Source organism: Taurulus bubalis (genome assembly GCF_910589615.1).
Source record: "Taurulus bubalis genome assembly, chromosome: 15".
Taxonomy (NCBI): Eukaryota; Metazoa; Chordata; class Actinopteri; order Perciformes; family Cottidae; genus Taurulus; species Taurulus bubalis.
Window position 1 is genome coordinate 16,930,428 of NC_136603.1, and position 15,171 is coordinate 16,945,598.

The following is a 15,171-nucleotide window of genomic DNA, read 5'->3' on the forward strand; positions in this document are numbered from 1 at the left end:
AATTAGGGGCTTACAGTCATGGTCAAGGAGGGGGGAGTGACAAAAACAAAGCAAAGCACTAAATAGGGCTGAGCAGTGACAGATGAGTCCATATAATATCAGGGGTGAGAGGGTTCAGATTAGGGTTAAAGAAGGCAATGTTTAAGGCAATGGTCAACAACTGTGTTGCTCCACTGGGTCTGTAATCACACAATAAAGAAATAAGGATATGGTTGTGATCAGAAAATAATCTGAATGCCTCCTAAAGATATATGAGTTCAACCAAACACAGTATATGTCTCTTCTGTACTGCCTCGGGTCATCAAAACATGTGAAATGTCTAAATATAGTGCAGTAATGCATCCCTCTTGATCATTATCAAAATATTATCTATACCACATCCTACATACACAACAGGACACTGAGTGTTTCTTGTACGTTTAAATTGGGGAAAAACAGACATCAGATGAAACTGCACAGACAAATGGACTCAAGATTTTAGTGACAACAAAGAAAGCAAATGCTGTGTATTCCCAAACCTAACTAAGTGGGCACAGAGGCAGAACAGGTCAATTCAAATAGAAAAAAGGACATGTTGAAGATGTGTACAGAACCATAGCAGAACCAGATTGTGCTTCATATAATAAAGGGATAAACTGCCTTCCAAAACAAGTAATGTATATACAGCACGGCGTAAGAAAGACTGTGACAAGGGAAACATCATTTTGTGGACAAAAAAAGCGAGAAAATGATAAAGCATCGGATACCTACCACGCAGCCAGTGGCAGCAGCGAGCAAATCGGTAGTATCTTTCCACCTCCTCCAGAGAAATCCGTACATGACCCCCACTCGTCTCTACTGGCCACAAACGCACCTCCAACGATCCCCCCATCTCCTCCGCTTTGACCTCTTCACTTTGATCATCCATCTCTTCTCCTCTTTCTGCTTCAGTCTCCCCATTCTCCATCGACCCTGAATCAGCCTCCGTCTCACCTTCCCCGGAGGTTTGACTCCCTTCAACTTCTCCTGGACTATCCTCTTTTTGCTCATTTCTAGCAAAAAGATAACCTGTGTGTCCTGTACTCACACACCAGTCCAACTCCTCTCCATCTGGGTGGTCATCTGAGCCTTCAGTCACCCGTCCGTCTAAACTCAGCTCCAAGTCCACATTAATGCAAAACCCAGAGTCTAACTCTACCTCAACATCCTCCTCCATCAAGAAGCCTGAATCTGCCATCTCCTCTCCCCCCATCCTGCCGTACCAGCCTACGTCTTGTTCCCTCCTCTTCGGCAACACTTGTTCAATGCAGCTTTGCAAAAAGCTATCACTGACACAATTTCCCTCTCATTCTGACTCCACTTTTCACCCGACTCCAGTCGGCCTCTCGCTCTCTGCCAGGCTGCAGGTGCTCTACAGCCTGCAGGACGTCACTCAGTGACTGTGGGGACTTCCTCTTGCAACCTCAGGTTACCTTCCCTGTAGACAAAAGCAACAGTGTAGCACCCTACCCCACCTCCCTGCTCAGCCTGCTACCCTTTTCCCTCCCCTAAACAAATAATTACTTGATCCTCTCCAGGTTGAATAGCAATGCCTGCAACCTGCTAATGATTGGCGATGACTGATCTCTAAAAAGGCATCCAGTTTTGGAAGACTAGTGAGAAACAGGGAAAAGGTATGCATGCTATGTTATGTCATGTTGTGTCAGTGTTATAGGAACTGCAGCGCCCAGTCCTTTCCCCAGTGCTCATTTACCTAGGCCAACAAAGCTCTCGCTCCTCGTCTGCCTTATCAAGGGAGATGTGGACCAAAAGTACAAAGCCTCCATTCTGACCCACAGCCCATGCAAACACTGCCTGCATCCCCATTTAACCATTCACAGACTGTATCCATTCAAAGCCCCTATTCTTGTTTATAAAAGACCCCATTCTTACATATTTACTGAAAGACTTAGTTCTAATGAGCCTTCTCAAAGAAAGACACTGTTTCTTAACAGAATGTGGCGATTTAGATTCCATTTCAATGAGTTACATAAAAGATACATTTCACCTAAAAACAAGCTAATAGACACCAGGCTCTCCTCTTTCAAATATTATCTACAAATACAAGTTTAGTGTGCTAAAAGGTTTGGGGCAAGAGATGTTGATCGTGTTAAGTGTTTGTACATGTATGCCTGCATGTGTGCGTGTGCGCATGGGTATGAAAGCTTGCATCTGGAAGTATGTGTGTGTGTGTGTTGTGTGTGTGTGTAGGGGGAGGGGGGGGGGTGTTTAATGTATGTGTTTGCTCTATGACCATGGGCAAGCACGAGGTTATCAGTGTCATAAACCTTGAGATAAACACGAGAACCAATAGCTGAACAACTCAACGTGAACAAGAGGGTCAAACAAAGGGACAGAACGCTCAACTTGCAGTCTCAGTCTCATTTAAAGACACTGTTCATTGTGTTTTTGTGACATAAAGCCAATGAGCGAGTACCAAGAAGGAACGAGTGTCTCAGATAAACTTTTCCTCTAACTCAAGAGATGCATCTTCAGTCAGCACAAAATGCAAGAATATGATGTTTAACATAATTGGGGATGTGATAGTTTAACTCATGTTATGTTACCTTGAGTCAGCGTCAGTTGGAACAGAAAACTAGAAAATGAAAAAAAAATAATGACAATGATGAGTTAAAAAAGAAGAGTTGATGCCCCTCATCTCTGCTTGAAGCTAGCAGCTCAAGGCTACGTTAACCCCAATTAGTGGTATATCTTTTCAGACCAACAGCAAGTACTTACACATTTGAGCACTTGCCGATACGGAGTACTGATATGAGTACTTAATAATACCATTAAAGTTCTAACAATGACTTTACAAACATGTTTGTTGCAACTTGGTGGCTTCAGGTGCGGTTGTATCAGAGTAGTTTCATCACTACATGAGCACAGTATTGGACAGATACTGACCGATGCATCTTAGACAGAACACTCAGCCGGCTGTCTATTTGGATTGTGGGTAGGGCTGGGTTTGTTTTTAGAAATTACGATGCCAACATCAATACTAGTACCCTTAAAGAGTTATTATTGGTATTAATCGGTAAAATGAAAACGCCGTCACTCGACCCAAAGTGTGTTCTAGTGGAAGAGTTACGCCCAGCCTCCGGTTACCCCCAGGTTAAAACCGCTTGCTCTGTCAGTACTGTTACCGATGCCGTTGTTAGCGCTCTTGGCACCGTTAGTATTGTTAGCTGCAAGCCGCAGGCTCAGACATGGCCGTGTTCAAAACTGGCTGTTTGGGTTGCTGTTTCAGCAATGGGCCAATCACACGTCTCCTAAAATTAAAGAACGCTTGCTGTTATTGGCTACCAGCAAAACACAACTTTTTTTTCTAGATCTGGGCACACAAAGGATTAATTGCAGGTATCGTTTGACTGGAGAAGTTTCGATACACTTGGCGCTGGGTTATATTGAGTACCGATTCCCAGCTCGCAGGGTTTTGACAAGAAAGATTAATATGTGTACTAAAAAAGGATACATCCTTATTTAATTTGTTTAACTCTCCTTTGCGAAAAAGAGTACTCTGTATATTTAGCATTGTACTATTATAATATTGTCGGGCTATGTTGTATTAGCAGTTTTGGTTTACAAGTCCTCAAGTCAAGTCTTTTTTGTTCATACAGACCCGAATCACAATTTCATCACTTTGCATTCTGTAGAACTTGCAATTACCTCAAGTGTTTTTTTCCCCGAGACAAGTAAGGTTTCTTAGGAAACAACAGAGTTTAATTTGTCCTCCTTACGAGATCATTTTAAGAATCAGTCGTAGGTGAAACAACTTGCAGATCAATGTTTCGTTATTAGTGACCTACATATGCAATCAAGCACACACAAATATTCTTTCCCAGATTTTCTGACAGTATCATTACTAAGTGGCCTCAGCCAGCAATACCAAACAACTTCTAGGTCAACAACATAGTTCTTCTCTTGTACAAATTCCCCTCATGGCTAATGATTTTAACAGAGTGGAAAACCTACCCTGAAACTCCACAGCTTGAGGTAAAGACAATATGCACATACTGTACTGTAGCTGCAGACACACATGCAATCCATAAGTGCCACGCACAGCAGTAGCTCTGAACATGAAGCAACCTTCAACCAGGGACAGAAAGAACATAAATCTCTGAGGACAACCTCTGTGAGAGAAAAAAGATATGTACGCTTTCACATACATTGTGTCAGTAAGTTCTAGGAAAATAGCTTACAGACACAAGGTTGGATTTTTGGTTAGATTTTTCCAGACATAGCAAAATACACAAGCATCCTACCCACACAGACAGACACACAGATTCCATGTGTATGTCTCCTGACTCACTTGGCTTAAGCGGGACCATCGGTATCCCACTATCCCATTGAGAAGCACTCCTCCTGGCTTTGCTCACCATGCTTTTCTCCTTGCGCGTTAGTGAGACCGGCAAAAGTCTGTTTCTATGCAGTGGAAAAAGCCACAGTCTCAAAGTGGCAACAATCTGTCTGACAGACAGCAACTTGAAAACTCAGCAGCTTTAATCAGCAGTTCCCACTCCTCTGCACCAGCTCGTCTGCTGGGAAGGTGCTGTGCGCTGCAATTTCTGCATATGTTGAAGAATCTGTTACCACTACAGAAAAAAATATCAGTGCAGCTGCAAAGATCTGGAGGCTGGAAACTGAAGCGGCTATTTAAACTGCGCAGTCACGCACTCTCATGGACACAAACCGTTGTACACACAAAGACACACAAACAGCCCAGTGGGGAGCAAGGGAAGCCCACAGGAAACACTGTGTGTGAGGCTCTGGGCGTGATGCCCTGCAGAACTCTGGCCAGAGCTTCAGTTGGGAAAATTGCGCACAAATACACACACACACACACACACACACACACACACACACACACACACACACACATACAGAGTGCTCAATCAAACACACACACACAGTCTCCTTTGCTCTTTTGGTCTTACCATCCCAGTCTCTCCAGGAGCTCCTGCGGCTGGCAGGGTTGAAAGGGAAAGGAGAGCCCAGTCCAGAGACGTCCAGGTTCTGGATCAGATGACTGAGCCGGTTCACCATCCGGCACGACGCCTCACCACCCTCCCGCAGAAACTCATGCAGAGACATGAGAGCAGTCTGCTGATCTCACACACTCTGTCATCCAGCGAGACCCCTCGCTGCCCCTGCAAAGCTCCGCTGCACACTCTAACAGACTCGAAATCGCAGCCCCCAAATGCAGGCATGGGAAGGACCTTCTTTGATGCAATGAGTCGGTTCACTCGGAATCAAGCCGACATGATCTCACATGCGTCCTCTGAGGAGATGTCTGCATTGGCTGCATACGAGACAAGCCTGCTGTCCTCTGCAGTGCCACATTGGGGACTCGGGAGACAGCAGTGCAGAACCAAAGAAAAAGCTGAGTCACTGTCTGCACAACCTCTGAAACAAACAGTGTTCACACTGGAGGTGAGAATGGGCCCAGCTCTGCTCACTCTGAATGCACACACATACCTCGTTGCAAGTGCAACTATTGAACGAATCAGAGTAGCATAGGTTTCCAAGGAAGGACGGGAGGGAAGGGGAGGAGGCTGGAGGTGAGCTGGAGCAGAGGGCAGCCGGTGGAGCACAAATCCCCTTCTGGTGCTCAGGCTAATTATATTCCTCCACTCCTTAACTAATCTGCCTTTTCTTTCCCTCTTTCTATCTCCCCTGATTCTTTCATGCATTCATTCCTGGTGAACTGGGAGAGCATGGAAATTGAAAACCTTCCAACACTAAAACTTTGTGTGGACATAGACCGCTCAGAGTGTGTTAGTTACTGAGGTGGAGGAGCAAAGAGGGTCCCCTTTGATGGGAGAGTGTTGGAGGTTGCTGGCAGGCTTTTAAGTATGTGTGTTTGGTGAGCAAAAGGCAGCTTGCAGTTTATAGGCTTAGAATAGCGATGAGAGGCACTGCACTCTCACACTGAGGCGACGACTGCAGGGAGGACGAGAAACACAACATCAGCCATCTACTCATAACCCTCCATCTCTGTCTCCCGCCTCTCTTCTCCTGTTCCCTTGTTAGTCAGGTCTGGTTTCTCATTACGGCATCACCCACCTCCTGTGTGTTACTTTATCTGTAGCCCTTCAGAACGGTTTGCTCTCACACGTCCACAGACCTGCCTGTTTGGACACAAACATATACACAAGCACACACAGCTCATGTGTCTGCCTGTCCTAACGTAATAACCAAAGCTGCTGAAATCAACACCACAAATCATTAAAACAAGACTAAGAGTCTACAGCTATGCTAGTGACGCTGTATTTGCCACAGCAATGTTTTGAGCTAAATGCTAACATCAGCGTAACAACATCAATGACAATGCCAACATGCTGATGCAGGTATAATGTTACCTATGTTCACTATCTCAGGACTGTGTTACAATGATTTACAACATTTGCTGGTTAGAAGTAAATGCAAAGCACAATACATTAGTTTTTCAAGTATATTTTTAAGTACTGGAAAAACTTCGTTTTTGATCTGATGGTGGCGCTACATGAAAAGCCAGTGGCTCACCAGAGTTATCACAAATACTTGATAGGCCATGACTGTACACATTTTATGGAAATGTGTCTATAATGTCAACCTCATGGTGGCGCTAGAGGGGAAACAAAGATTCATCCTCTGGGTACCATGAAAATCAGTACCTAATTACCTGGAAATTCAGCCTTTAGTTGTTGAGCTATTTCCGTCTGGACCAAAGTGGTGGCCGCCCGTTGAACCACCCCATTAGTGTGGCTAACCTGACATTATTAATTCATCAGTATTGCCACTATAAACACATTGTTTAAATAATTTCTATCTAGACATGATTATGGCAAATATAAAAATTAAGTAGATAACGATCTAAAGCAGGACATTAGCATTTAAAATAAGGCTTTCAAATTCCTCTGCAGACAGTTTCAATTATATTTAGTTTGATGTGAAAAATTCATTGCAACTACCCCCACTAAAATGCAATGGCATAAACTGAGTGTTAATTATTGCAGCACTCTCCCTGACGTGGGCGTCTTCTGAGCGCTGCTGACGAGCTGGAGAGTAATAGTGGCCTGCTGGATCCATCTGGCAATACACCGGCTCTGCCTTTAGGGATAAACAGCACAGCTCACCTAGACAGGTTGAACCCCTGACCTTGAGCTGATAAGTAACCTGACACTCACATTACGGTGACACTAACGTCTTATGTATATCTGATTTATAAGCAAGCTTCCTTGATGTGCTTTCAATCCAAAACTATGCTTCCAATCCAAAACTATGCTTCAGGGGAGCATTGGATCAAAACAAATGACTGAGCTCAAGAAGCAACCATGAAGTCATAGGACAGCTGGGCAGCCTGGAGCTCAGATACTTTCATAAACCTCAGCTCCTGCTTAGTCTAGCAGCAAATACTCACATACATGCAAAGAGGTGTGAATACATACTAGCCATGATTAGCATGCACAAAAAACACCAACCACGCCATACATGTCACTATTACTGCACAATATATGAACCAGCTCCCCAAGCATCCCTGGCAGCAGATGAACACATTCCTGCTGGAAAAGCTGAGACCTGTGACTCACTGAACTGGATGTGTCCCATTAAATCAACTGGAAGTAGGTCAAATGCCCAGTCAGAGTCCAGGAGAGGACATTTTTGATTAGGGCTGCAAGTAAAAATGATTTTCATTTCACTGATTAAGAATATACTAAACCAAAAAGCTAAGTTTTTTCTCATAGCAGAGATGAACTTACATTATGTTTTTTTAGCCGTGGTAACACCGTGGCTGTACGGGTGGAAATGTCGGTTGGTTGGTCCACCAGTTCGGTCCAGGCTGAAATACCTCAGCAACGATTGGACCAATAGCCATCGATAGTAATGGTTCCCGGAGAAGGAAGCATACTGACATTGGTGATCCTCTGCCTTTTCCTGTAGCGCCACCAGCAGGTCGAAGCTTCCACTTATCAAGGTAAATATTTAAACTTTATTTATTTATTTATTATTTTGTACATACATTCATGGATCCCAGAAAATGCATCCTGATGACTTTGGTGACCAGCTTGACATTTGTGTTTTATAGTGAAAGATCTCAACAACTTTTGCCATGGAATTTTGTACACATATTCATAATCCAATAAAGTTGAATTACAATACCTTTGGTGACCCCTTAACTTTTCAGTGAGCACATCAGGTTCAATCTTTTATTTTTATTTTTTATTCTTCTGTTTATGACAAAATACCTGCAAAAAATGACATTCCTATCAGCCACAGCTATACTCCATGTTTAATGCTAATTAGCTAATGTTGCTAACAGGCTAAACTAAGATAGTGAACATGGTACGCATTATACTCGCGGTTCTGTCTGGCCAGCAGTTAAAACCCAAAGTTATGTATATTAAATGATGAAGAAAGGCACATTTCCTCACTCCATGGATTATTTTTGTATCAACTGAGCACAGATAAGATGTGCTAAACAGCTCTGCCCACTTACTGCTGACTGAACGACCACTCTGACAGATGGATCGATTGGATCGCTGCCACTGATTAGAAAAAGAAAATATAGGCAGTGTGGGATGAAATGGATCTTCCTGAATTTCATCAGTTTAAGAATATTGCATCTTTAGACACGTCAGTCAGAAACCATGATCCAATTCAGAGACAAGATCTGCAACTTGTTCTCTGGGGAACAGAGAAGTAATTTACAACATGACACCTCCTTTACAGCGCGCCAGATTAGACAATGATAAATCCTTTTCATCCTCAATTGACTTTGTTTCCCCAGAGTTTCTCTGAATCTTTCTTTCCCTCACTCTCCCTTCCTCTCTGCTGTCTTCTGTGATCAGTGTTTTGTTCTCTCTGAGCCGATTACGGCTCTCCTCCTCCTGCCACAGCACATTCCTGTCAAATTTTCTTCCAAACAAAGCGCTACCAACGATGTCTGCAAATGTTAACTATAATGTCGCAAACTTAATGCTTGCACATATAAAAATAAATAATATGACAATGTTTTATAATGTTTCATGTCTGGAGTCATGAAGCTCATGATTCTGTTTCAGAGCTGTAGCTTGTTCTGTTTTATTCATCTAGCTTCGACATTGCCATGCCCCCTCCCCGCACAAGTCCACCCACTCACTCACTCACTGCCGCCATACTTTCACCATGTCTGGTGCCAAAGAGGAGATGGTACTCGGAGCCCACTGTGCTGTATTCATGATGATTGTAGCAAGAGCCTCATCGTTATTGGAGATTCAAAAGAACCATGCAAAAGTATATACAATATTCCTCTTCCCTCCTCATTCATACTGAAGCTGCACATACAAATACAGCTAAAAAGAATCATGATCTGAAAACTGAATACCACATATGAGACTCAATGAGCAGCTGTGGCCTCTCTAAATCCAACTAACATCACTGATCTCCAATGAAACAAGATCAGCACAACATGAAAGGTGCTCTGTTGCACAAGTATGCATTCACGTTTGTGGCTGTGTGCTGGCAGTGAGTGGATTAAAGGAAATCTCTATAAATGGATCAAAAAAGAAACGAGAAGCTGACATATTCCTTTTAGGTGCACTTGTTAGATTAAAGAGAGAAATATGTCCTTCAGTCAGTGGCGATAAATCAGGAGGCTGCAGGAGCAATGTCAGGACGTCACCTCTACAGTCTGGAAAAAGGTTCCCGTGTCATCTCAAAAAGGCTCCAAAATAGCTTTCTTTTTTCATGACTGCGTAATGACAGACATAAAATGTTTCCCTACAGCCGCTTTGACTCCTCAGAGCAAATATGAAAGGCCAAGACTAAACCCACAGAGTTGAGCTTTGCACATAACACAACAGCCGAGCCATGACAAAAGAATCTAAGAGGTGATGTGACTACCTGAAGTAAATAATCAGTACAGGGTTACAGTGGGGATAGGACTATATGTCTATCTCTATCTAAATATTGATATAGAAAAATGTAACTCATTAGGGTGGAGTACTGAGAAACAGTATCCAGTATCACAAAACACATAAGCCTGTCTTTAGTAGATGTCATCATCGATGTCGATGGGCAACCGAAGATATTTTTGCAAATTTCAGTGTAGAGATAAACAATGAGTATTAATGCAATTAAACATTTTCAATGAACAATTATAACAAAGGACACTTTGCCTTAATAACTGAACTATCTGACTGCGATACAAATGATTTCGATCCTTGTCACAACACCGTGCACTACGTTTTCTCGTTCTAGATTAAATAAAATGAGTCGATGTCACATTTTCCACGGCAAGCTTAAACTGTAAAAGCAAGTCTTGTGACAAAAGAACAGCTTAATGGCCAAACACCACCCTAGCTCGTGGCAGACAGCATGAACAGCAGGTTAAAAGACTATATTTTAAACCTGGTGTGGTTTCCTGTAGAATCGAATATTTGTAGCTCATGATGATCCTGCACATGAAATAAAATTTAATTTGGTCTACATTTAACCAAACAAGAGATACAATATTGTCACGTATTGTGGCTGACTACAGATTAGTAATTCACCTATAATCATGTATCAGACAAACATGCATAATCCTCTGCAATGAAGAATACGACGACCAGGGATTATAGCTGTTGTTGAGTGTGTTGTTGCCACCCACCTATGCTTTGACTGACTGTCCTCAGTCTCTCCAGAAGCTCCCCCAGGGCCATCTCCTCTGTCTTCATCCATAGGATCATCCTCCAAAGGGACAGTGGAAGACCAGCTGCCCAGCCAACAGACACTATTGCAGGAAAAAGAGACAGCTTGCCTGCTTTTTCCTGACCGGTGCTACGGAGAGTGGATGATGGTGAAGAGGATGAGAGAGGGGGACTGTTGTGGTGGCAAGGCCAGCCGAGCAGAATGGCAGAGGGGGATGCAGCAGGGTAAACTAGACCAGGATGCGACTGCCTGGGTGCTGGCTTGTACGACACACGGTTGCTGGAGGAAAGAGAGCTGAGAGAGAGAGGGTGTGTGCAGCACGGGGGTGCTGGGATGCTTGTAAGAAATGGATGCTTTCGAGGATGCTGCCGAGACGGACGAGGGGTTGATGCTGAAGCTGCTCTGGCTGTTACAGCCCCAGCTGCAGCCACGAGTCCTCCGCAGAGGGATGCAGAACGCAGGACACCGGCGATGGAGATGGGGAGGAGGTGGAGCGGGAGGCAGCCTCATTCGCACATGCATGCTTTAGCCGGCGCACACATGATGGTGCAAACCTGTACAGACCTGGAAGACATAGAGGGGGGAGGGGATTTGAAGGTCAGTTTCCCACAAACAGCTGATCCAACAGCGACATCCAGTGTGGAGGCAAGGCACAACAGCTGTGTCATGAAACTTTGTCATCCACAGAAACGTGCACAATACTACTGGTCATGCATCATTGATTATGCTGCATTGCCACCATGTGACGGCACTTGGCTATGACAAAAAATGGTTGGGTTACTTTACGAATGAGTGAATTCCAGTTGTATTTGAATGAAGGTTTAGGCTTAATTCCTTTAAATCAGTTAAACTCTACACAGATCAACACATGTTGGCAGGTAATACAGACAGGAGAAGTTATTGCACACAGTTGTGAACCTGAAAGGCGCTGCCCAGGACTATCATGGATGCTGATCACATGATGTATTTTTTTTTTTAAGTTGCACATGCTATGTTGTTGGACACTACTTGACCAGCCAAATAACAGAAGTATGAAACATGTTAGGGATTATAATATTTATACAAAACAATTGTATTCTAAATATATGTATTTTTCTGTCCAGGTTCTGTAAGTATTTAGGTTGATTATCAGTAGATTAATGGCACTGTTAAAATTCAACATCTCTTTTCTGAATTAGTACCTAATACAGTGAAGTTGAAAAGAAACGCCATAGAAGGGGGAGGGGGGTGTTGAGTTGTGAAGACGTCATCTTACCAGACCTCTGTGCCCGCTCCCCATCTGTGCATGAGACTAGCAGCTCGAGGTTAGCTACATAAACTGCGACTAGCATAAACACCTGTATTGCAGACTGAACTATCAAGGGTCGAGTTGCATTGTGAGTAATATAGGCGCAACGTTTTGACAAGGAAGACGAATGTGTGGGATAATAAAAGACTCTACATCAAGTGTGATACTTTTTAACTGTGTAACAATATTATAGGAGCTAAGCTAAATTAGACAACCTGGCATGAGGCTAATGTTTGTGGGCTGGTACAGAGTGGCTGATTAGGGGGAAATGAGGTGCAGGTGTGCTGGCACGTGACGGTCATGTGACCGGGGAATGGTGGAAATTGACTGAAGTCTGAAATGACAAGAGAGGATTGTTGACAGGCAGGGACAATGGCAGAAACACGTGCATCAATGATATGTAATGTATTTAACACAGGTCACAAATGTTTTCACTCTTTCTTTATTACAAGCAGAATGACAATACAGTGCTCTGCCCCCATTTGCTACAGTCAGGCTGGCAAAAAGTCAATAGCTGAACCTTTAAAATCTTGATCCAAAACAAAAAAAGTAAGTTCTCAAAACCTGTTTAGTAATACAAACAGTGCTGTACTGAAGGTATGATGTGAGGCGTGCTGCTCAGAGCACAGAAGTTGACATTTCAGACATTTGCCAAGCTCAGGAGTGACAGGATGAGCACCTGCTGTTCTGCTGATGGACTTAGAAAACAAAGTTTGACATTCTGATCAGCAGTTGAAGGCTGGTGCGATAAACCCATTTGAGATAGAGGCTACAGACGGTCCGTTCCTAGTCAAGTTATTTGGTCACTTTTTTTCTTTATCTCACCCACTACATTCTTAGAAAAATAACTTGTGAGGAAGAGTGAACACTTATAAGCCCCAAGACATTAGACCTTGTTTTAGGGGGGGAAACTGATCTGTTGTAGAACAAAGTGCAGTGTGTAGACCTATTGGTAAATCTCTAATGAATCATATCATGTATATGTTGCTCTAATTTTGGTTACAAACTTGAACACACATTCTAACACAGTTAAAATATAGTATTCTCTCTGGGATACAAAAGTAGCAAAAGAAATATTCAATGTGGACAACACAAAAATGACATAGTCGTGGAAAACGGAGCTGTGAAGGGCTCAGATAAACTGTTTGAAGAATGACTCCAAAGAATTCCCCATTACATAATTAAAGTAAAATAGACCTTATAGAGCATTATCATGGTAGGATTTGTATGTGACATGTAGAATATGTCTGGATACAGTATGGCACAGTGAGGTGGGACACTGCATAACAAGCACCAAGGCCCTTCTATTAATCTACTGAGGTCAGGACGTTGAGCCCCCAAGTTCAAACACTTGTGGAGGCTTTGAGTGAAAACTGAAAGAGACAAATCCAGACCTCCAACCAAACTGAAAAATTATCTGTGCCCCAGTAAAAAAATACCAATCACCTGTTATTAAATCTATACATGTTGGCAGATGGTGATGTGTATGAAAATAAACTGTACAAACATACAAAAATGCTTCGGAATCTGACATTCAAGACTTCCAGAGTCAGTCACTTGCTGTGCAACAGGACAGATATGCTTTGGACAAAGAGGACTTCGGATGTTAGAAATGCAGAAAAGTGGTTCATCCATAATGAGCTACAATCTTCAGCTGGAGGACATGATGGACAAATCAGTTCAACATTCTACTGATTTGATTGTGACATCGCCGCTTCAAGTCTCCCTCCTACTAACAACAGACTATATAACATCCCTTCTCAATACAATATATATATATCAAAAGTTTTTTTTAAGTTACATCCATACATCAACAGTGACCGCCATCAATAATTTTAGAACAATACAGAAGAACTCATAGATAAATGCAACACATAACCCTTATAATGTGACAACATGACATCAGCATTCTTACATTGACTTTTGCATAACAGAGAGCATGGCAGCAAACACACAAGCACAATGCAACAGTGGGGAGTAGCAAGTCATTGAGGACAACCATAAATAAAGACGCTGCGAGTCTGGGACTGCTGCTGTTACCCCACGGGACCGCAGTGGGGCAGGAGTGGGTACAGTGTGCTCATTGTTGGGAGAAAGAAAAGGTGTCGTGATATGGTTCATGATGAATAATGTCCGGGACGAGGGAGGATAAGGAAGAACCGAGAGAGGAGCAGATCAGCATGCTGCAGGGAGATCCGACATGCTACACTGGCAGATAAGAAAAACAAAAGTCGACACAATTGTGACGGTACAAGAGGAACAATTGACACACTGTACCAGACATGTATGCCCTCTGAACCTTTCAGCTCACAGACATGTGTAAACTGACTTAGAAATATAATCTACTAAAAATCGGTATCTATGAATTAAGGCAGGGTGGCTAGTATACTGCACATCCCTCTTCAGATTTCCCCTATTTCCCTCATGTGTGTGTGTGTGTGTGTGTGTGTGTGTGTGTGTGTGTGTGTGTGTGTGTGTGTGTGTGTGTAAGGCTTTGTAATACACTTCTACTTTTTATGATCATTTTTTCTTTTTATTACACCTTTCTCCTTTGGCTCCTAGCCTGCTGCTGTGTGGCTACCTGTAAGGCAAAGGTGTGTCACACACAAACATACAGTAACAGGCAAATTCATGCATACACTCGCGCACATGCACACACACTCCTAAAGGGATGAGCTTGACGGCCGTCCCTTACTTGGCCAGACCACAAACTGTACATAAATGTTCTCAACAAACATCAACAAAGAAGCAAACGGGACACGAAAGTGGAGGAACAGGCAAGAATGTGAGACTGAAAATGAGGACAAGGAATACAAAAAGGCCTGACTTTTTGACACGTTGAAACAGGACAGTTCAATCGTGCATGAAACAATGCACCTTCGCCCCTTTTGTTCTTAGACTTGTTCAAGTAAGAGTTTGGGTAGGAACGTGGTTGTGACTACACTGAATGGAAAAGATGTTACCAAAGTATGAAGATGAGGCTTCAGGGCTACAATATGTAAAGGGTTCACTCAGGTGTAGCCCAGAAAATGCACATGGTGAGCTCAGCATGGAGGTGGATGCGTGTGAACACGTTTGTTTGTATTTTGCTCTATAAATCCTCGATCCTCGAGATGCCGCCTCTCCGTCACACAGCCAGGCGGCGAAGCGCTTCATGTTTTTCAGCCCACGAGATCCACATGCACAAAGTTTTCCGAGCCACGCGTTTGTGT

At 43.2% G+C, this 15,171-nt stretch overlaps 1 protein-coding gene across 1 annotated transcript in view; it reads right to left on the reverse strand.

Moving 5' to 3' along the window:
• mcf2lb (mcf.2 cell line derived transforming sequence-like b) overlaps nt 1-5,112 on the reverse strand; it is a gene marked incomplete at its 5' end in the record, with an annotated part of 33,551 nt that extends 28,439 nt beyond the window's left edge. The window contains one exon of the mRNA XM_079230624.1: nt 4,956-5,112. Within this exon, the coding sequence (XP_079086750.1) occupies nt 4,956-5,112 (157 nt within the window). The remainder of the gene's footprint in view (nt 1-4,955) is intronic.
• Between the last annotated feature and the right edge of the window lie 10,059 nt (nt 5,113-15,171).